Source organism: Bidens hawaiensis, unplaced genomic scaffold (genome assembly GCF_021521415.1).
Source record: "Bidens hawaiensis isolate Kalapana, Puna unplaced genomic scaffold, B.hawaiensis_p1.1 tig00001685_1, whole genome shotgun sequence".
NCBI lineage: Eukaryota > Viridiplantae > Streptophyta > Magnoliopsida > Asterales > Asteraceae > Bidens > Bidens hawaiensis.
In genome coordinates this window covers 348,119-370,720 of record NW_027491095.1, presented here as the reverse complement: position 1 = coordinate 370,720, position 22,602 = coordinate 348,119, and the positions used below count along the sequence as shown (strand labels likewise).

The 22,602-nt window shown below is 34.8% G+C and overlaps 3 protein-coding genes and 2 pseudogenes across 5 annotated transcripts; 1 reads left to right on the top strand and 4 right to left on the bottom strand.

The window, feature by feature from the left end:
- The first annotated feature begins 2,592 nt into the window (after positions 1-2,592).
- LOC143592604 (expansin-A8-like) lies at positions 2,593-3,863 on the top strand. Its single transcript, XM_077072491.1, has 3 exons — positions 2,593-2,780; positions 2,872-3,184; positions 3,274-3,863. Exons 1-3 carry the CDS (start codon positions 2,660-2,662, stop codon positions 3,575-3,577), a joined length of 738 nt encoding a protein of 245 aa, XP_076928606.1. The 5' UTR covers positions 2,593-2,659; the 3' UTR covers positions 3,578-3,863.
- Positions 3,864-4,979: 1,116 nt separating this feature from the next.
- LOC143590769 (reticulon-like protein B16) lies at positions 4,980-7,129 on the bottom strand (annotated as a pseudogene). The gene is made up of 5 exons (XR_013145543.1): positions 6,880-7,129; positions 5,756-5,936; positions 5,530-5,671; positions 5,369-5,438; positions 4,980-5,286 (listed from the first exon to the last, which is right to left on the bottom strand). The product of XR_013145543.1 is annotated as a reticulon-like protein B16 (transcript).
- Positions 7,130-9,984: 2,855 nt separating this feature from the next.
- Positions 9,985-12,446, bottom strand: LOC143590757 (tRNA (guanine(26)-N(2))-dimethyltransferase-like). The gene is made up of 6 exons (XM_077071141.1): positions 11,827-12,446; positions 11,013-11,213; positions 10,819-10,915; positions 10,538-10,738; positions 10,383-10,445; positions 9,985-10,287 (listed from the first exon to the last, which is right to left on the bottom strand). The coding sequence occupies exons 1-6, from the start codon at positions 12,402-12,404 to the stop codon at positions 10,183-10,185; spliced, it is 1,245 nt and encodes a 414-aa protein (XP_076927256.1). The 5' UTR covers positions 12,405-12,446; the 3' UTR covers positions 9,985-10,182.
- A 343-nt stretch (positions 12,447-12,789) lies between these two features.
- On the bottom strand, positions 12,790-16,619 carry LOC143592593 (beta-fructofuranosidase, soluble isoenzyme I-like; annotated as a pseudogene). Its single transcript, XR_013145950.1, has 6 exons — positions 16,436-16,619; positions 14,926-15,782; positions 14,680-14,841; positions 14,331-14,566; positions 14,153-14,240; positions 12,790-13,041 (listed from the first exon to the last, which is right to left on the bottom strand). The product of XR_013145950.1 is annotated as a beta-fructofuranosidase, soluble isoenzyme I-like (transcript).
- A 1,112-nt stretch (positions 16,620-17,731) lies between these two features.
- On the bottom strand, positions 17,732-20,675 carry LOC143592584 (beta-fructofuranosidase, soluble isoenzyme I-like). The gene is made up of 7 exons (XM_077072474.1): positions 20,395-20,675; positions 20,261-20,269; positions 18,835-19,691; positions 18,589-18,750; positions 18,240-18,475; positions 18,058-18,145; positions 17,732-17,966 (listed from the first exon to the last, which is right to left on the bottom strand). The coding sequence occupies exons 1-7, from the start codon at positions 20,657-20,659 to the stop codon at positions 17,775-17,777; spliced, it is 1,809 nt and encodes a 602-aa protein (XP_076928589.1). The 5' UTR covers positions 20,660-20,675; the 3' UTR covers positions 17,732-17,774.
- Between the last annotated feature and the right edge of the window lie 1,927 nt (positions 20,676-22,602).

Below are 22,602 nucleotides of genomic sequence, written 5' to 3'. Positions count from 1 at the left end.
AGACTACTGTGACTTCATATTTGAAAAATCTTTATGACTTCAGTATCATGAGGGGATTGTGAGATTCGAGGCAGCACCCGACAAGGTCGAAGAGTGGCCTCTTGTGGGATCCAAGGAACAACGCCCATGGATCACACTACGAAGTTCGGTAAATAAACTAAAAGTCGGTAATTCATAACTTTCGCTAAATAAATTTGTTCTAATTTCTTTAATAACTTCCAACTCTAAATGTACTTTATTTATAAATGAATTCGTCTTTTTTATTTATTTATTAGTCAGATTACAAATAAAATAGCTAAATACATAAACAAATAGTTTGATAGCATCTAACATTTTATTCTCAATTGCCGCCCAAGTAATCAGATATATTCAATAAAAATTGGTGGACAAATTGCACGTTTTTCTTGATACAATGAAAATAATACGGCGCAATCTCAGCAACGTAACACAACTAATAATATTTATTTATGTACTTATTTTTAATTAATAGCAAATTTCGCGACTTAGATACGAGGGTATTGTTTGGTTTACAAGAATGCTTTCATGATTGAATCGGATCGGACCGTGCTCAGATCAGGATCCATGTATCTAGTCGGCTATGTTATGCCTCTTCGAATGCTTGCATTTGAATGTCCGACTAGATTTTAGCCGTTGGTTCTCGTGATATTTAATTTTATCTTTGGCCGGCAAAAAAAAAAGAATTTTATGCTTGTATAAATGTATCTTTAAATTGAATTTTTAAATATTTTTTGTTGTTTGCCAAATATTATGTTGATCAATTGATCTTTGAAATTACAATAGGGATGTCGATGTAAGAGTAAGACTAATTAGATAACCGAAATGAACCCAAGATTAAAAGTAACGATGTTTTGAGTATTATCTAAGGAACATAAATTTGATGATGACATGTGAGCTGATACATAATATGATGACATGTAACATATTTTTTTAAATACAAATTTTTTCTATTTTCTAGGATTTGAATCCAAATATTTGAGTGTTATAAGAGACTTTATCTTCGCTACTCATGTGATTTTCTTTTATCAATGATAAAAAGATGAGATAGATTAGTAAAAGTAGATAAGCGGCTGTAAATTTATTTCCCTTTAATATGGCTATAGTAGTGAAGTCCATCCAAATGGTTAATTTATATTTTTCTTAACTATCAATATAATAAGCTATAAGTTAATTGAATTTATGATCCTCCACCCCTAGATATGATGTTGAATTTGGATTCGATTTGAACACCTATCATGTGTGCTCAAAAGCTTAATTAGGGGAGCAATTACATATGATGATTTGATGTTTATTATGAGAGAGGATATCAAAACTCTTACGTAACTATAACTTATTGTTTAATATAAAGAATTACACATATACAATCATAATAACTATAAAGTTTTGACCAACTTAAAAAAACGATCGACGTATAACGTAAAATTTACATACTAAAACTAAGGGTAGTACTATTCACGTTACATTTTTTTTCCTTTCAATAAGCTTCGCCTCACTAGGCTTTTTCAATAAGGTTTTTTTTTTATTAAACTAACATAAGTGATCCGGAATTATAGGAGAGGTAAATACGCAACATACTCCTCTTCTCTTAATTACGGTTTTCGATCTCTTACTCTTACTGAGTTGTTTTTTAACAAGATAGTATCTTCAAACGTATCAAGTTGATAACTAAGGTTAGTATCGCGTTGTTATCAAAATCCCTACATATATAAGACTTTACCGTATGACACGTGTACTTTAAGCGCCAGGGCTGTCTCCGAGAATTTAAATACCTCGGCCGAGCCAAAATAAAAAGGCCCGTAGGCCTTAACGAAAAATTTTTATTTGTCAATGTACATGAATAAAACAGTTATTGACCGATTTTTTATAAGCATAAACCATTCTGAGCATTTAATTATCTCATAAACCGCTGTAAATAACCTTATTTTCAACACCAAAAAACATACATATGTAATATGTATAAAAACGTTTGTGCCCCCGAAACTTATGTATCCCGGTCGATGGTGCGGCTCGCACACCCTCCGAGCCTCCCATGTTAAGCGCACATGATTTGTTATGTTTTTTTAGTATGTATTAAGTTGTATCTAAGTTTCACTTTTACCATATGTTATTGTTATTTGATACGCATGATAATGAAATAAACATATTCCCCTATATACGTAATTCCGATATTACTTTAATTTAGCTAGTTTCATAACAATGTATACATTATTCTTTATTTCTTTTAAATTAGGGTGTCGTCAAACATGAAAAAAAACAGTTGAAAATCTGCATGTGCTGGTGGGGCATCAATTTGATAGTTCAATTGGAACAACTGCATGTTCATCTCTCTTACAAAAGTCATAAAAATATTAAATACACTCACCCATACAAATCACAATCTACACACATGTAACGACTAACGACATATATTCATCTACTGTTGTCTAACTTTTAATAGTGAATTCAGATATTAAAGGGTTTTAATGTAATCCATTGACTATAATGATTTTTTATATATAAAAATTAATATTCAATTCTTTTATAAATTTAATATACGGTACCAAATTATGTTTTGCTTGCTTCCAACTTCCCCTATATAATAAGTGTTTAGTTGCTCCATTTCTCCACATTCTACCAACATCAATACATCATATTCCTTTCAATGGCCTTGTCAACACTCACCATTGTTTCTCTGCTTATATCTTCCTTTAGTCTTGTCTATGGAGGTTGGGAAAATGGCCATGCCACCTTTTATGGTGGCGGAGATGCCACCGGAACAATGGGTATATATACTTATACAAAAATATTTCTTCTTAGACGTATATGAAATTATAAATGTTGTAAATAAATTTAGTTTCTTGTTCTTGTGTGTAGGTGGCGCTTGTGGGTATGGAAATTTATATAGCCAAGGATACGGTACCAACACTGCTGCGTTGAGTACTGCTCTTTTTAACAATGGCTTGAGTTGTGGGTCTTGTTACGAGATGAGATGCAATGATGACCCTAAATGGTGCTTGCCTGGATCCATCATTGTCACTGCCACTAATTTTTGTCCTCCTAACCCTGGTCAGGCTAATGACAACGGTGGATGGTGCAACCCTCCTCTCCAACATTTTGATTTGGCCGAGCCTGCTTTCTTGCAAATTGCACAATATCGAGCTGGAATTGTGCCCGTTTCCTTTCAAAGGTATATTTATATAAGACGACATAATATAATATGGTTATATGATTTAGTTGTATATATAATAGTAGTAATAATGATTTGCTTTTATCTAGGGTGCCTTGTGTTAAGAAAGGAGGAGTGAGGTTTACAATAAATGGTCACTCCTACTTCAACTTGGTTTTGATCACCAACGTCGGAGGTGCAGGGGATGTCCATTCGGTTTCAATCAAGGGGTCTAAAACCGGGTGGCAACCTATGTCAAGGAACTGGGGGCAAAACTGGCAAAGCAACTCTTACCTTAATGGGCAACCTCTTTCTTTTCAAGTGACAACCAGTGATGGAAAAACTATCACTAGCTACAACGTGGCACCGTCTACTTGGCAGTTTGGTCAGACCTATCAAGGGGGGCAATTTTAATCTTTACTTGTTTAAAACAAACGAGAAAAGGTTAAAATTTGGATTTTAAAATTTTAGATACTAAAATTAAAGTCTTAAAATCATATATTTGTATATGGCTTATTATTATTATTGCCATAGGTTTGGGGTGGGGTGGCTCTATTGCTGAGGTGGTTAGTTAGCACCCGCTTAGAACTGTATCTAAAAATAGTGTTATTATGTACCCTTTTGTCCTTGTGAAAGGGTAGTATTCCTTATCTGGATTTTGAACATCTCATATGTATATGTGGAGGTTTGTAATCTCTTCTTGAAACCTATATTAAAGTGCAAAATTGGTATTGCTTTACTCTTTCTTCTATTAAAACACATAACTGTGTGACTCTCTATATAAACACGCATTTATTATTTATTACGTAGCTAATTTCGAGTAAAGAACTAGATATTCGATAAATGATCCAAGAATTTTCGTTAGTAGCGGTCAAGTGGTAAAAAAAGAAACAATAAGTTGGAACACAGATTTGGACTCATTTTGGTGCAAAAGAGCAATGAAGTGGTTTTATGCATAACTTAGTTAAAGTACTCGATAGTCGATTGATAATTAATGTTTCTAAATTATAACTCAAAAATGATAATAAGTGGCGAATTTCAAAAACCATAGCGGTAGCTCTGAAAGCGAAACAGAGCTAGAACATCGTTCATGTAATTAGAAGATGAACATATGTTGCCAACACAAGAGTTAGAACAATGGTAGTTTTAATGAGCGATGAAGTTGGTAAATATCCTTAGTAAACATTCCTTAGGCCACCTTGTCACCTTGATACCACCGAGTTACAACTAACAAGGTCTTTAGTAAATGGTTATCTATGCATCACATTTAAAGAGAAATGTTTATGCGTTTTTCATAGTTTATATATAAAACTAATAATGATGTAATAACGTGACTAAATTCTACCTAAAATTTTGACATTCAAAAGGGGGTGGCGGCGAAGCTTGTTGCCTGCTTGTTCACCTCTCTATTATAATTGGATCCTTTTATTTAGATTGACTTGTTTAATTAAACAAAAATAAATTCTACCTAAAATTTATTCGGTTTCTTTTGTTTTCAAGTGACAGGTTCAAGTTAGTCTTAAGAAAAACAATTTTTGACAAGTAGACACCCTTAATAAATGGTTAATAAATGAAATCTAACAAGCCATGTGCTCATGGATGTCTTTATGGTGGGTGTGATCTTACCTAAATGTTAGTCACTATCAAATTATATTAACAGAATCTTACATGATAGGTATCGTTAACATTTCTGATATATTACTCTCTAAAAAATCATAATATACAGCATTACATACAATTATAAAAATTATAACTTAATTACGGTTTAGGCCTTATAAAACAACATTAGTTGGACTATCTACGGTGTTTACGCGTAAAACATCCTAAATTATTTCATTCAGAAAGAATTTTGATAATAATAATAATAATACTATAAGACTTGTTCTGGTGTACAAATTAAAATCACCTAACTCCATGGAAGAAGGTCCTACAAATTAATATATTTTACAACTTCACATTGGTTTCTCCTTGGGCACAACAGTACGAGGAATCCTGTTCATAACATTCTCGTCGGACTATCTTATAATGTCTTGAAAAGCTTCTGTGGATTGTACCCGCATATCGGTCCACTTGTTCGTCGTATCTATTGTACAACGCAGGTAGTGTCACTGCAAGAATCGTTCCTGATAGCAAATTGCAATCCCAAAACATATTAGAAATAAACATTGGAATCGATTTTTATATCATGGAAAATGATGTGTATACCTATATACGCAAACGTGAAGAAAGATATGAAACTGCCTAAAACAGATAACAACCACAGAAATCCCACTACCTGCATGTTTGATTCATAAAACATATTATTGAAATCCAATCAAAATAACATTCAGAGCCATGAAATGAATATTGAATAACGCTTAACGAACCATGAAAAAGAGCTTGAAGTCCTTGCCAAGGGTTATATCATGAGCCATAAGTAAAAGATAGTTGACTTTGATCCGAAAAGATGCAGCAGCATAGTTGACCATTTCCTCGGATAACACCAGTTCAGGCAATGTTTGAATCTGTCTGCACGATTATAAATGTAAAAAGATTAACTTATTATGTAATCATATTACAATGTATGAAGGTAACACTTGAAAGTATGCTTACTTATTCCTTAAAGAAGCATAATTGACATGTAGAAACCGCAGTACGATCAAGAACAGCAGAACATTGGAGCAGACTGTTAAAAATGATAATCCCGATCGCTCAAATATTAGCCACGCAACAGTTGCAACAATAATTATGCCGAATGAGATACGGCGCCTCTTCCACAACAGCACATCGGCCGCTAAGAATAAAAAAAAAGAACCAAATCATATTTTTAACAAAGATACCACTAAACATCATTAACAGCAGATCACAAAATGTTAAGAAAATCCCCAAATCAGATTCCAATATAGTGAATTCGATGACCCAACAATTCGCTACAAATCCAGATAAATTTACTTTAAATTCTGAATTTGTAGACAATATGCATACAGAATTACCAGCTAAACCTAACGGATTCAATAAAATTGACTTCGGCTAGGGTGGTAAACGAACCAAAAGTTAGGCGACCTGTTCCTAAACTGTTTTATGGGAAGTTCATTTAAGTTCGTTCGTTTATAAATAAACGAACATGAACAAGGAATTTTATTTGATTAACTAAATGAATAAACACGAACAGAGGCTGTGTTCATTCAATTGTTTTCTTGAGCGTTAGATAATGTATCTGTTTATGCTCGTTAATGTTAATGACCTTTTTAAATCTTATCATATAGATTTAAGCAAAACTATTAACTATAAAACGAAAGTACATAAGTATTATGTGATTAATAAATATTTAAAATTAACATATGAATGTAAATGTCACCAACACAACCTTGGTAGCCGGACCGAACCAAATCAAATAAAACAGTGTTTGTGTTCGTGAAACCATTCACAAACAAGTTCATTTCCTTAATGAACGAACACGAAGAAGAAATTCCGTTTAATTAGTTGTTCGTGAACCCGAACAAGGCCTTGTTCGGTTCGTTTACATCCCTAACTATGGCCGCGTAAATCAAAACACTTGTGCAATAAATTCATCAATTAACAATGAAGTACTCTTTCATAACTAAATCAAGCTTGATTGCTTATAGAATCACTAATCAATAATTCTAATAATTACAAATACTTACTAACAACTTTGATTGAAGATATACTTATAGTGAAAATAATTAATAATAATAATAATTAGGTTACAGTTATACCTTTTCCGCCGCCCATCAACTGATGAATTGTTGACTGCCGATCAAATAACCGGTAACCGGAACTTGTGGATGTTGAACACATACTACTATTATTAATATTATTATCTCTATCAGCGTGATCGCAAGCATCCTGTGAATCCTCCATAGAAACACGTCACGATTTCACTGCCAAAAACAAAATCAGTTAGCAGTAAAAAAGGTTATTACCTGTATGTATAGTAGAAATTATTATTATTATTATTATCATACCGGTGATAAATTCGAGAACCTTATGGTTTGATTGGTTGTTAGGGTAGGATTGTATGTGCCTGTCTGCGTTGAATTGATACGTTCGGCTTAATTTGTTCATCAGGATTATTGACCAGCCGGCATACAGTTTTATTGCACCTAAGGGCCTCAAGTTTTGTTTTCTTTGTTTTGCACTTTATATTTTGTTTCAATTAGGGGTCATCAACGGGGTCTTATTTGTCAAAATTGACCCGGGCTTAGAAAATGGTAAAGACTAGACATGGGAAGTGAGCCTACTGTTAATTCTTGATTCGGTTCTAGGCGGGTTTACAGGGTTTTGGAACTGTTTATTGGTATAGGAACCGATTTGTGCATTTAAACAAGATGTTTGGGCTTTATGAAAGAACATGAAATGGGAATGGATGACATGTTTTGTCTTGGAACCTTATGAAACTGGGAATCGACATTGGGGCCAAGTAAATTAATTGGTTAATGATTTCAACGGGTTTATGTGGCAATCCAATTTGGGCTTATGTTGGATCAGTTATAACTATACATGAGTTCTTAAATGATTTATAAAGACAAGACAGGCCTATTAAATTGAGTATATAATGCGTAACATATAAACACAAGATTGAACAAATATATTTAAGTAATGAATTTCTTGGATTGCTTAATGCAATCGTAAAGTAAAGGTGCATGACAACGTAAACCTTTTATACAAAGTAAATGGTTTTGCACTTTTGTGGGTAACCTTCTTAAAAGTTAGGTCAAACCCGGACCTGACTTTTTGGTATTTGTTGAACCACAGGAACCGACCCTATGATATTCTAAACATGTATGATCGGTTCAGGTTTGATAGGTCTTATTTGATTCATGCTCACCCCTAGTTACAATTGCCAATTGAATATGGTGTCATTTGCGATACTTTACCTACTAATCAAGTAACTAGTAAAATGTATATCTGAGTTTCACAATAGTTTAGACTTTAGAAATGTAAAATATACTTCTTTCGAACTAAAATATAAAACGTTTATATATGTTATAAAAATGTAATGTGCGTAATTGTCTGTTATTTGTGCAACACATTACACATCCTGTTGTTCCATGCCGAAGTCATAATCCCTACATGTTGACTCATTAGTTCCAAAACCGAATTTTTAAACCATTAAATCGAAAGTTTACTGAAACTGTTACTAATTCAGCCCACAATTGCGTCAACCCGTTTGTACGGGGCATGGACGCCTCTATTATCTACCTATGATGTGTTATTTGGACAAGTATGAAACGTTGAAATACAACGAAAAGAGTGATGGTGTCTTCATGGAGCAAACTTAATAGTTGAAGGAGTTTTCAGCAATTAGAATTGTCTTTCCAAACTAAAAAGGGTTTGACACGGTGGCTCTTTCCATTCTTGACAAACTATTCCCACAATAACTTATGCGCGTGCTGTGGACTCGCCAGTCTCATTTCCCAATTTAAAATTTCACTTTTAAAACCGGGTTAAGTAACTAAACAGGGTTTTATTTTTATTACTCGTGCTCGTTTATTAAGAAAATAAACGTATTTCTTCGTATTTGATTGTTACAAATTTATAAACTAACGGTTGATGAACGCCAAGCATTACACAACTTAGTGTGGAAATTGCGGGTCACTTTTAACAAACGAAAGATATTCTCTTTATCATTTTGGGAAATTTATAATACGCTACTGTTTAACAAACACATAAACAAAACGGTAAATAACTTTATAAGATATCTAAATAATTCAATCCAATGAGTAATCTTCCGATTCGATCTTGACTGCAACTTTGTCTCAAACAAGAACTTGAATCACGAATTCACCTATAATCTTTCGCTTTGTCTTTGACGATAACTTAAAACTGCGTCTTATACGATTCCTCGCTATAAGAATAAACAAACTGTTGCTGAGGATTCTTGTTTAACACATGTCCCTTAAAACATATTTCACGCCTCTACTTTAATTAGACACGAAAAAATCTCTAATCAAGTGACATAAAACACTCTACTCGAAATTTAGTATTTAATTCACTACATGAGAAGTCTCATTTAATAACTTCATTAAATTTTCAACGCTAAGCACAGATGAACAAACATAATTAAGCAAAGACCAGTTAAAAGTAAGCATGAACATCAATCAGTTGCATCTAAAAAATCAATAAAACGAAACTAAATTGTAATCCATGATATTTTAACTTCATAGAACTAGAATAATCATATTAGACCTAAAATGTTAAATATACGGTTTTGCCCTCATATGTTAATCACATGCCCTGATTTAACTTAAAACACCAACAGAGTTGGCCATAAATGATGAAAAGTGAAACACAAATTAAACGTAAAAAATTCAAACATGAAAGATGTTTTTTCGTACTTTTGTCTTTGTTAAATAAACGAACTTCTCGCCGGACATCTCATCTGGACATCTCAAATATTACGTCTGGCGAACTTTGTCTTTGTTAAATAAAAGAACTCCCGCGAACTTCCCACAAGGAATGTCTGATGTCAAATATAACCAATACAATCAATCAATCAATCAATCATACCCAGTGGAGTCCCACCAACAGCAAAGCTATAAGTAGGGTCTGGGGAGGGTGGGATGTAGGCACACCGTACCTCTATCCAAAGGAATAAAGAGGTGGCTTTAGGAGAGACCCTCAGCTCTAGAATACATACGTATGTGGCAATATAAGGAAATCAAAATTCAACAGTAAAAAAAATAAAATAATAATAATAATAATACTATAAGTATGGAAAGAAAGTACCATTGTTGTTTGTGACCAGAATAAGGTAAATAAACGCCCTAAAGTATTCATTTATCCCTAAAAATCCTTAACCTATACAAACAATATTAATTGGTATAAGAATTTAGTTTTGTTAACTTGCACAAGCTATTAGATACACTAATACCTGGTTCATGATCCAATTTAATGATCATGTAGTACAAAACTGCTAGACATTATCAATCAATTGAAGAACATTTGGATAGTGTTCAACTGAAAATAAGCTTACTAACATTATCAGTATCTAACAAAACTGATCTACCTTTTCTAACTCAGGCCTTCTGGATTTCTTTCGCGATCCTAATACACTCTGACATGGGACAATTTGTCTTGATTGCATTGTTGGCAATATGTGATCTACTAACACTATAACCCTCCTAAAATAACAATTTTGCAAGCATCTTATAAATAGTAAATATAAAAAACAAGATAAATAACAATATGCAAAAATCTCTCAGAAGTCAGAAACTACCTTCTGGATGGCACCCATTATTGTCACGAGACGAGGAGAATTGACCTTGGCTCGACTTGCTATCTGTTACACATATGAAAAGCATTATATCCTGCAACTTACAAAACTAAGAAAATAACGTTGTTAGCTGCTACAAATATAAAAAACATAATGACCTCATCAAGTTGGATGTAACCAAATAGTAAATTGGGATCACTTTCATCAATCATCCGACATAATAATTTATCAAGATCATTTTTCACTCCATCCCCCAACCACCCCCATTCTCCCGCCAAAGCGTGCATTTCTGCAAGATATGATGCACAATGAAGAGGGCCGGTCCATAGAGGCCCAGAAACTATAAGTGAACCAGGCACCTGTAACATCATATAATATTATACCATATAAGGAAACTAATGATCTAAAATAACACAAATAATAAACTTGAAAACCATACATCTGATCCACAAGGGCACTTAATATGACCAAGTTTATCCCAACAAATAGGTTGCGAGTGTCCACATGACTCACAGTAGCAAATAAACCTATAATGACTGATACAAAAACATATTTAGAAACATAATTAGTAAGCTTTTATGAAACTTTTATAATGTAAAGTAGAATAAATCAACAAACTGTAACCAACAGTACATGCCATGTGGCGATTTTCCACGGTTAAGGCGTAACAATACTCTAAATACAGGGCCGTGATACGAATAATATGAGAAAAGTGGTGAAACGTAATATCCCAAAACCGAAGCTTCCCGCATTGCTCCACCTATAAGCATCCTCAAGCCGATTTCATTTGAGTATGGAAGAGGTTGGATATACGCTCCGTATGTTGCTAGAGAACTAAACAATAAAAAACCGTCATAAATTTGTCAAGATGCATTTCGAATATGCTTGTGAACGAACCAAACGAACACGAACGAGACATGCTCGTTCATTTAACTTTTACCGAACAAACGATCATACACAAATAATTGAACAAACAGTGTGTTCTCGTTCGCGTTTGTTTATTATGAAAATGAGCATGTTCGCGTTCGTTTGTTAATAGTATAAACGAATGGTTCACAAACATAAAAGAACACAAACATATGAACATACATAAACAAACAAAACCGAGTGAATATTAATAATAAGTAGACGTTAACATCAATTTGTTGAGCCTAAATAATAATATGACTAGACTAAATTGCAAGAGGTGATACTTTCATTTCATAGAATTAGACTAGCTGTAATGAGCGATTATTTTAAATGAACATATACACAAACGAACATAAATGAACATTCACAAAGATAAACGAGCGAACGAGACGTGTGTTCATTCCAAGTTAGTTCATTTAACTATATAAAAAAAATCATTTCAGTTCGCTTATTATATTAACGACCATAAACGAACTTCCAGCTATTCCATTTTCCAAACCTACCTATCAAACATCAAGCATCATTATTAAAAACTCACTGGTTAGGCCGATGGCCGCCGGAGGAAAAGCCGTCAGTCGACGTAACATAAAGCAATCCGCCTAACTTCACAGTATCAAACGCTAATCTAAAAAAACTCGAATCACTCCCAAACGAATCAACATCAACGCAATCAAACAAATCCCTCTCCACATATCTCTCCGCAAGCACTCGGTTCGCGACCGCATGACTCACCTTCCACCTCCGCTCATCCTCACTCGAAACACTCAACAAATTCGACACAATTACACCGTTACACTCCTCATTCGCATCGTTAGCCAATACAAAATCAGCCTTGGCCTCAGCTAAGTACCGAAGCGATCGAATTCCGCAACCGCACATCGCGTCGAGGACTCGGAGGTAATTATTTGATTTTTTGTATAGAGCGGCGGCGAGGACGCCTAGGTCCCGGCCGGTGGCGCTTTCGTGGCGGAAGAAGGTGTTACCGGTTTGGAATCGGAAGCCTCTTTCGGTTTCATGGTGAGAATTGAATGGTTTTTGGTTAGGGTTTTGGGGTGAATTGGGGGTTTTGGGGTGGAAAGAAGAACAAGATAGGGTTGTGAGATAGATGGATCTCATGGCGGGAAAGGAAAAAAGGTGGTTTATGTCATTTCAACGGGTTTTTAATGGTGTTACCGCATAGGATACACATGACTATTAAGTATATAGAGCTTTTTGTGGCTTACATAGGACTTTAACAACGCGTATAGAGCCTGACATAACACAAAACCTATATGAATACTAACGGATTTAAACAACCGATATAGAATCAGTTAGCATTATAAATTTGTGTCTATATGAGCGGTATACTTCTATATTGTTTGTATAAAGCTATATGAGGCACTATAAACAAAACTTGAAACATGATGACACAAACTGACACGATTCAGGTCCTATACGACTCGTAGAGGGCCTAGAGGCCTATACAAGGTTTAAAATACATACACAATAGGAATTAATATTTATGAAAATTATAAGGTTTAGAATACATGCACAATCATAAATATAAAATAAGAGTGTGTAACTAAAAAGGGTATGGAAGAATTTTGGCCGGAGCCATTTGCCAAATCTTGAGAGACGCCTTTACACTCGTGCTCGTGGCATTGTTGAATAAGAACAACTTCGCATCTTCGTATATTGCCTTCGTCGGATACACCCTTGATGTTATAACCGTCCTTCCTCCTCGTGCAAACCCCTCCACTATCGAATGATCCACCTTTCTTATTTATACAAAAAAAATATAATTTAGTTCTCAACTTTTATAGTATAAAGTTAAAAGAGAAATGTTCAAATAAGAAGTTTAATTTTTCTAAAAAGGCTAGGAAGGAGGGTATTTTAGTCTACTACATTAATTTAACTCGGATGTTATTTTTAATATGTTGTAATTTTATAGTAATAACAAAAGCCTATACGAGTCAAATAGCCTCTATACGAGTCGTATGCCCTATACGGCTCGTATATGGGCTATGCGGTACAAGGGAACAAGACCTGACACTCCTTAACATAAAATGGCGTAACTATGCGCCTATACGACTCATATAGCCCATATACGAGTCGTATAGGCTCTCATGGTATTTGAATAACCTACCTGGTGTGTGTATAAACCAAGCCTTTTAAAGGGGGCTACAAAAAAGTGTAAAGCACGGGGTAGCTTGTATATGCTACGCGTGACTAATAAATATACCAAACTTTTTGCGGCCTATATAGGGCTTTAGCAGCGTGTATAGAGCCTGACACAACACAAAACCTATATGAATATTATAGGATTTAAACAACTGGTATAGAATCAGTTAGCATTATAAATTTGTGTCTATACGAGCAGTGCACTTCTATACCATTTCTAAAGAGCTATACGTAGCAACCAGAAACAAAACTTGAAACATGATGACACAAAGTGACACGATTCAGGTCTTATACGACTTGTAGAGGGCCTAGAGGCCTATACAAGGTTTAGAATACATACACAATAGGAATTAATATTTATTAAAATTATAAGGTTTAGAATACATGCACAGTCATAAATATAAAATAAGAGTGTAACTAAAAAGGGTATGGAAGGATTTTGGCCGGAGCCATTTGCCAAATCTTGAGAGATACCTTCACCCTCATACCCGTGGAATTGTTGAATAAGAACAACTTCGCATCTTTGTATATTGCCTTCGTTGGATACACCCTTGATGTTATAACCGTCCTTCCTCCTTGTGCAAACCCCTCCTCTATCGAATGATCCACCTTTTTCATTTAAATAAAAGAATATATAATATTCTCATTTTTCATATCATAAAGTAAAATTTTATGTACAAGAAAAAAATACAAATTTTACTTACCAATACTCTCATTGTGAGTTCTTCATCATCTAAAACAGGAACACTGCTTCCATACACCACTTTCTCTCTATCATAATCCAACGTTGACCTGTAATTATATTTTCCAATTTAGAATTAACTAATTCAATTTAATATTGAAAAAAAAAAACTCGCATATGGAAATTTTCGTTTATGTTACCTTAGCTTATCTGTACAAAAATGCGTTAACACGCCCACACTAGCAGTTTTAGCAATGTAGAAATAAACTGGAGTTAACTCCGAAAGGGTTCCATCAGCTAGAACCACAATACCAAAAGGTCCCAAACTTCCCCTTTTGGCTGCACCCGAGCTCGTAGTACAATTATATTTATCATCGGTTCCACTTGTCGCTTTCAATGCATCTTTATCCACCTCAAATGTTGCAACTATGTCCAACTACAATCCACATATATTATGCTACTAGTTTCTCAAAATAATGTTGGACTAAAAGTTTTTATAACATGTTACATTAAACTATAACTTATAATAAAAGTATAAAACATTAGAACCTGTGAGGCTGTTCCTATGTCGAGTGGAACGATTGAACCCGGCTCTAGTACGATCTCTTTAAACTCCCGACCGTTATATCTCAAGCTCTCGATTTCTTCAACAGGCCAATGAAGTAAATTTGTCCCAGTTTTTCTATCTAGTACAATAGTTCTTGGAACATTCTATAATTATATTCTTAACATCAGAACGTTTGTCATCTTAAAATTAAAAGGGTCAATAAAATTGAAATATTGCATAAAACATACATAAACAGTAGCCCATCCTCTTAGCATGTCCAAGTCTACAGAATCTGATTCATTAACATAAGCTCAAGTGACCCTCCTTTTCTTCACCGGGTCATAAAGACTCTTTGATGCAAAAAACTTTCCGTAATCGCACCGCAACCCGATACCAACATCTAATTCCGGGTTATCAGGAGTCCATTTGTCGTTTATCGCGTCATACGTCCCGATCGAATACCAATCCATTGCACGCCCCTCCCAACTTTCTTTAATCACGTGTTTGATCCCTGACCCATAGGCCGCAATATCAAACGCGCTATCGTTGGTCAACGAAACCGGGTAAAAGTCAACACATTCCCACATGTCGGTATCAGGAACCGCGTGCAACGGCTCATCTTTCAACACGTAGTTCGTGTAATCCGTCGTATAGTAAACGAGCACAAGCCCGGTATTGCCACGTTTAGATCCCATAATCATCCTATGTTTCCCATCAGGACCCGTCCAGACCGTTGACGGGTCCCGATAATCCTTTAACCCAATCCCTGGTGGAGTGTACAGGATTGGGTTACCGTCATATTTAACCCACTCAACAAGGAGTGGGTCAGATAAGTTCACGGGTACTGCTTTGCATTGTAACTGAGAAAAATCATTAGCGTTCCCGGTATACAATGCAAAGATTTGCCCGTTGGGAAGGACTGTGGTGGACCCGGATAACACGCCCTCAATATCGTACCATTCGGTCGGCACCATAGCCATTGGTAGCTCAAACCAGTTAACCATGTCTTTCGACACCGCGTGACCCCATGACATATTGCCCCAAACCGGCGCGTAAGGATTACATTGATAGAACAAATGATACCAACCGATGTGAAACAACATACCTAAAAAATTTAACCATTATTTATGATAATAACAATAATAAATTAAAGGACAATGACCAAGGCACCCATTTGACTGGTCAACATCAACAAAATGTCCATTTGAGTAACAAATTCTCAACATGTTCACCCCTAAAATCCATCGACCCAAACACTTTTAACCATTACTCGACGAGATATTTAACCAACCAGATTCTGTCACGCGTCATAACATTGTCGAGTCGCTAGATTTTTTTTATCGTCGAAGCCGACGGGATTAGTTACATGTCCAACAAGATTTATTTTAACATCTGACAAGATTTTTTTATTTGTTTGACAAGTGACTGAATCTAGTTTGTTAAAAATCGTGTCGGTTAATGATTAAAAAAGTCAATGATTTTTAGGGTGAACATTCTAGGAATTGATTTGTCACGACATTTCTGACATTGGCTTAACAAATGTACATTTTGGATACTTTCTCATAAATTAATTATAACATATGATTATTTTCCAAATGTAACATAATATATTATTACATACCATTAGGATCTGAAGAATATAGCGTCCAGTGATGCACATTAACCATAATCATGAAACAATTAACGGGAAAAACAAAACAAATTAGAAATGTCTAAAATATCGAAAACGTATCGAATTTGATCGGATAATTATGGTACCGAAAAGGAAATTCTTGGCGGGTTGGAAATGGAAAGCTGTTCGTTGCCACGTCAAGCGATCGGCAAGGGAATACTGCCTGAATGATGGTGAATTGTTGGAATATTGTCCGTTGAAAAACATAGAGATCAAGATGATGATACAGGACATAACAATGATGAATATGGGATTTGTCTCACTCTCAACAGGCGGTGGTGGTCCAACAATAGGCTGGTAAAGGGTTCTGGAAGGTGTTTCATGGTGAAGGTAAATGTGACTGAGTTCAGGAGTTCACTTAAGTTGGTGCACCTTGCTTTCATTATATAAGTAAATATTTTGGACCAACCTTTTATTCATCAATTATAAAAGACTAAAAGAGTGATAATTCTAAAGTTTTTTTTTACAATTCTTAACTTGATATCTTTATAATATTTTGATAATCTGGTTGGTTGATTTTAACTATTTTATTCCATTCATTAAATCCTTAATAATTTAAGTCATTGAAGTTTTAGTTTGTGATTTCAGTCAAACTGACAAACGTCGTTCAACTAAAATAAAACCTCTCACTTTTGCCCTACATGAGAGGTATTTCGTTCACACATATTTCTCTCTTTATTAAACTTACAACAAGTTCAAATATATTATATATTAACTTATTTTTTTAAACATATAAATTAACTTTTGTGTAGCATTTTGTGCGCATGACTATCAAACAGAGTGGGATGAACCATTTTGATTGAATGAAAAATAGGTGTTTGATTGATCAATGGAATCGAATCAATGATTTAATAAGGAACCTTATTTCCTAAGCACATAAAAAACATTCATTCGCACTCCATATTTTCTTACATTCTCTCTTTCACCCTACTTTCTTTACACCACAACCACCTGGCCATTAGCAACATCGTTGCCACGACCACCACCACCTAATCATCACCATCGACTGCCGCTGTTACCAGGTCTTTTATTATGGTAGTTTTCTTTAGACAAGAGTACCTGTCATTTGTATTGAATTCATTTTTTCATATATACCAAATAACGTAAAGTAATGATTTGTTTGGTTAATTTTGTTGCAAAGTTCATTAGAAATTGTATTTAAAAGAATAAGTAATTTTTTTTCATTGTTATGTTATCAATTAATGCAATGTTTCGGAGCTAAACAATACTAATCATAAGTCGCAGTTTCTTATTATCCGTATCACGGTGGGTAATAAGACTTATCAAACACAAAACAAGCCCGACACGCATCGCGCCAGGTAAAAACCTAATTTAATATCAAACCGCAATAGAAATTAATGTATATGAAAAATAATAACGTTTAGAATACATTAACAATAATAAATAGAAAATAATATTACGTAACTAAAAAGGGTATGGAAGAATATTGGCCGGAGCCATTTGCCAAATCTTAAGAGACGCCTTCACACCCGTACCCGTGGCATTGTTGAATAAGAACAACTTCGCATCTTCGTATATTGCCTTTGTCGGATACACCCTTGATGTTATAACCGTCCTTCCTCCTTGCGCAAACGCCTCCACTATCGAATGATCCACCTTTTTAATTTATATAAAAGCATATATAATTTAGTTCTCATCATTTATGTTATAAAGTAAAAGAAGAAAAAATAAATAAACTTTTACTTACCAATATTCTCATTGTGAGTTCTTCATCATCTAAAACAGGGACAGTGCTCCCATACACCACTCTCTCCTTATCATAATCCAATGTTGATCTGAAATTACATTTTCCAATTTGAAATCATTCATGATTCAACTTAATATCGAAAAATAAAAGTACTTGCGTATGGAAATTTATGTTTATGTTACCTTAGCTTATCGGTACAAAAATGCGTTGAAATACCTCCACTAGCATTTTTAGCAATGTAGAAATAAACCGGAGTTAACTCTGAAAGGGTTCCATCGGCCAGAACTGCAATACCAAACGGTCCCAAACTTCCCCTTTCAACTGCACCCGAGCTTGTGGTGCACTTATATATATCATCGGTTCCACTTGTCACTTCCAATGCGTCTTGATCCACCTCAAATGTTGCAACTATGTCCAACTACAATCCGCACATGTTATGTTACTATTTTCTCAACATAGCACTCCACCGGAAATTTTATAACATGTTACATTATATAATAGCTTATAATAAAAAGTATAAAACATTAGAACCTGTGTAGCCGTGCCTATGTCGAGTGGAACGATTGAACCGGGCTCTAGCTCGATCTCTTCAAACTCCCGACCGTTGTATCTCAAACTCTCGATTTCTTCTACGGGCCAATGAAGTAAATGGGTTCCAGTTTTTCTATCTAGTACAATGGTTCTTGCAACATTCTGTTAATATTTTCTAGACATTAGATCATTTGTTATTTTAAAACTAAAAAGGGTCAAATTCAAATAAATTAGAATGTAACATACATAAAGAGTAGCCCATCCTCTTAATACGTCAAGATAATCAGAATCTGATTCTCCAACATAAGCCCAAGTGACCCTCCTTTTCTTCACCGGGTCATAAAGACTCTTTGATGCAAAAGACTTCCCGTAATCGCACCGCAATCCGATACCAACATCTAATTCCGGGTTATTAGGAGTCCATTTGTCGTTTATCGCGTCATACGTCCCAATAGAATACCAATCCATTCCATGTCCCTCCCAACTTTCTTTAATCACATGTTTAATACCCGACCCGTAAGCCGTCATATCAAGCGCGCTATCATTGGTTAATGAAACCGGGTAAAAGTCAACACATTCCCACATATCAGTATCAGGAACCGCGTGCAACGGCTCATCTTTCAACACGTAGTTCGTGTAATCCGTCGTATAGTAAACGAGCACAAGCCCGGTATTGCCACGTTTAGATCCCATAATCATCCTATGTTTCCCATCAGGACCCGTCCAGACCGTTGACGGGTCCCGATAATCCTTTAACCCAATCCCTGGTGGAGTGTATAGGATTGGGTTACCGTCATATTTAACCCACTCAACAAGGAGCGGGTCAGATAAGTTCACCGGTACAGCTTTGCATTGTAACTGGGAAAAATCATTAGCGTTCCCAGTATACAATGCAAAGATCTGCCCATTGGGCAATACTGTGGTGGACCCCGATAACACACCCTCGATGTCATACCACTCGGTTGGAACCATAGCCACTGGTAGCTCGAACCAGTTAACCATGTCTTTCGACACCGCGTGACCCCACGACATATGGCCCCAAACGGGCGCGTAAGGATTAAATTGATAAAACAAATGGTACCAACCCATGTGAAACAATGGACCTAAATATTTAAACATTATTAATAATAATTATAATAATAACAACAACAACAATAATAAATTAAAGAGATCAAAATGTTCATTTGAACGGTCAATGTTGAGTTCTATTTGACCAACCAATTTTTAAAATGTCCACCTTAAACTCGTCGACCTGATCACCTTTTTATCACTAGTCGACGGGATTTTTAACCAACCAGATTTTGTCACGCGTCATAAAAACGCCGGTTTCTAGTTTTTTTAATTGTAGGATCTTACGGGATTGTTTAGGCATCCGACAAGATTATTTTGGCGCATGACGATATTTGTTTTGGTTTATGACGAGATTTATTATGGCTTCTGACTATATTTACTTTTGCTCCCTGAGAGATTATTATGGCTTCCAAACATGATTTTTTGGATAAGTGATCGAAACAGGTAAGTTAAAAATCATGTCGAGTAATGATTAAAAACGTTGACGGTTTTTAAGGTACCGGACATTTGGTGAATTAAATGGTCAAATGAACATTTTGTCGACGTTGACTGATTAAGTAGACATTTTGATATTTTCCGAATGTAACATAATATTACATACCATTGGGATCTGAAGAATATTATAGCGTCCAGAGATGTACGTTACCACAATCATGAAACAATCAACGGGAAAAACATATTAGAAACGTCTAAAACTGCGAAAACGTATCGAATATGATGGGATAATAATCGTACCGTAAATGAAATTCTTGGCTGGCTGGAAATGGAAAGCTGTACGTTGCCACGTCAGGCGATCGGGAATGGAGTATTGCCGGGACGATTTATCTAGCGGTGGTGAATTGGTGGAGTTTTGTTGGTTAAAAACAATGAAAAACAAAGACACAAAGGTGACACACGACAAAACAATATTGATGAATAAGCGTTTTGTTACAACAGGTGGTGGTGGTGGTTCGTGGTGGTCCAATAATAGGTCAGTAATGGGTTCAGGAAGGGTTTTCATGGTGAAGGTAAATGTGTGGGATCAGTGAGTTCAGTAAGTTACTTAACTTGGTGCACCTTGCTTTAATATAGGTAGATATAATAGATATTTTGGAATTTTGGACTAAGTTTTATTAACTGATTAAAATTTAAAAATGTTTTTTCTCAAAGAATTAATTCTGGCCGTTTGTTTAGAGTATAAGAAGTCATAATTGCAAATTTTAATAAATGTTAATTTGGTTTGCCAATGTTAGGTCTAGAGTACCTTTCATATGTTTTTTTACTGTCCCTTTGAGATTTTAGATGTACTCAATTCTACACTTGCTACTTTTACTTTTTACATTTTACTTCATTTAAGTATTAAATAAATATATGTTAAATTTTGTCTTTTTTATTAGTTAGGAGTTTTTATTAAGTTTTATGTGTATGATATTATAACATTTTTTTTAGTTTTAACGGATTTATGCAGTAGTTGTGGGCGTTGATTACGAGGCATGCAACAACATGAATGATCCCGGTAGCAATTTAACAGAAAAATAAACGTTTATCTACTTCCAGAATCAAACTTTACAACTGAGTGCCCAATAAAAATCATCATAGTTACTTTAAAAAAAAGGGACTAAACAATAAACATGCAATATGGGTAGATTAAATAAAATTGTATGATTAACTCTAAAAGAATAATAAAAAATAAGTTACTATAATGATATTAACAAAAAATTTGCCAACAATTTACTTATACCTATTTGAGATGAAACATATAGTTGGTAGGAGAGAGACCATGGAGACCCTCATGAGCGATGGCCCCCCAGCAACTGACGGCTTAAATGCATTTAATAATTATTAAAATTCCAACTTTTGATAATTGCAACCAAATCATGAATTAAAAATTGAAAAGGGTGATAAAAACAAATTAGAGGAAAAACAAAATAACGTGATTTGACTCTTCACTTCGTAGTTGCCGTTCTTTTTCCCAAAACCATTTTTATTTTAGTTATCCACGTTTTTAAATCACAATAATAAATTTATCAAATCATTATATGGTATTAGAATAATGCCATAAAACCTAACATCGATTGAGGCTTCCACTTTTCTTTACTTTTAATTTTTTATCACAAGCAATAATGATCCCGATAACTCGTAAGTATAATCCCACATGTTGTTTGAAAAAAAGTCTCGCCAGGTTTAACATATATTAGCGACATAAAATGACTAACATACATGTGTTTTACATTTATATCTACATATTTGCTAACATGAATGCAGTGCATTCTTACACACATTGATATCGCTAGACCAGATGTAATGCCTATTGCTCACCTACAATGTGCTCATGGAGATTCCATCATTCAAATGGGTAGTCCCCAGGAACCATGCGGGTTTTGAAATAGTGGTATATTGGTATATAGCAAATAATAGGGTGAACCACCTTATAAATTAGAAATGAACCATGTTGATTAAAACTAATGTAACATTTAAAACTAATGCACCACATGAAAAATATTCTTGGATTCACCACTGAATGTGCTCAACCCTAGATTTTGCTCCCCTGCTTTGTAAAAGAGACAAAATCTTAAATCAACACAACTCACATAAACAAATTGAAATTTCTAAACAAAAATACATTTGACATTTTGTGGATGCACAAAGAATATATATTCTTTTACTGAAATGATGCTAATTGCTAAGTTGCCATATTTTGTGTGTTGGGCTGTTAGCAACTTAGCATACAAAGGTAACAAAGCATATTCCATTTCTTTTTGTAATAAGCCCAAACTATATATGACCCAGGCCCATAACTATATGTCAACTAAAATCATTGCTAATATGCTACCCGTGTGACTGCAAGTGATGCATGAGAGAAAATGTAACGTCAGCTTTCATCTCATAAAAATAAAATAATACTTAGGCTGGGTGTAGTGGGCGGGAGATGGGGGCAAGAAAGGGAGACAAAGGGCTAGAACA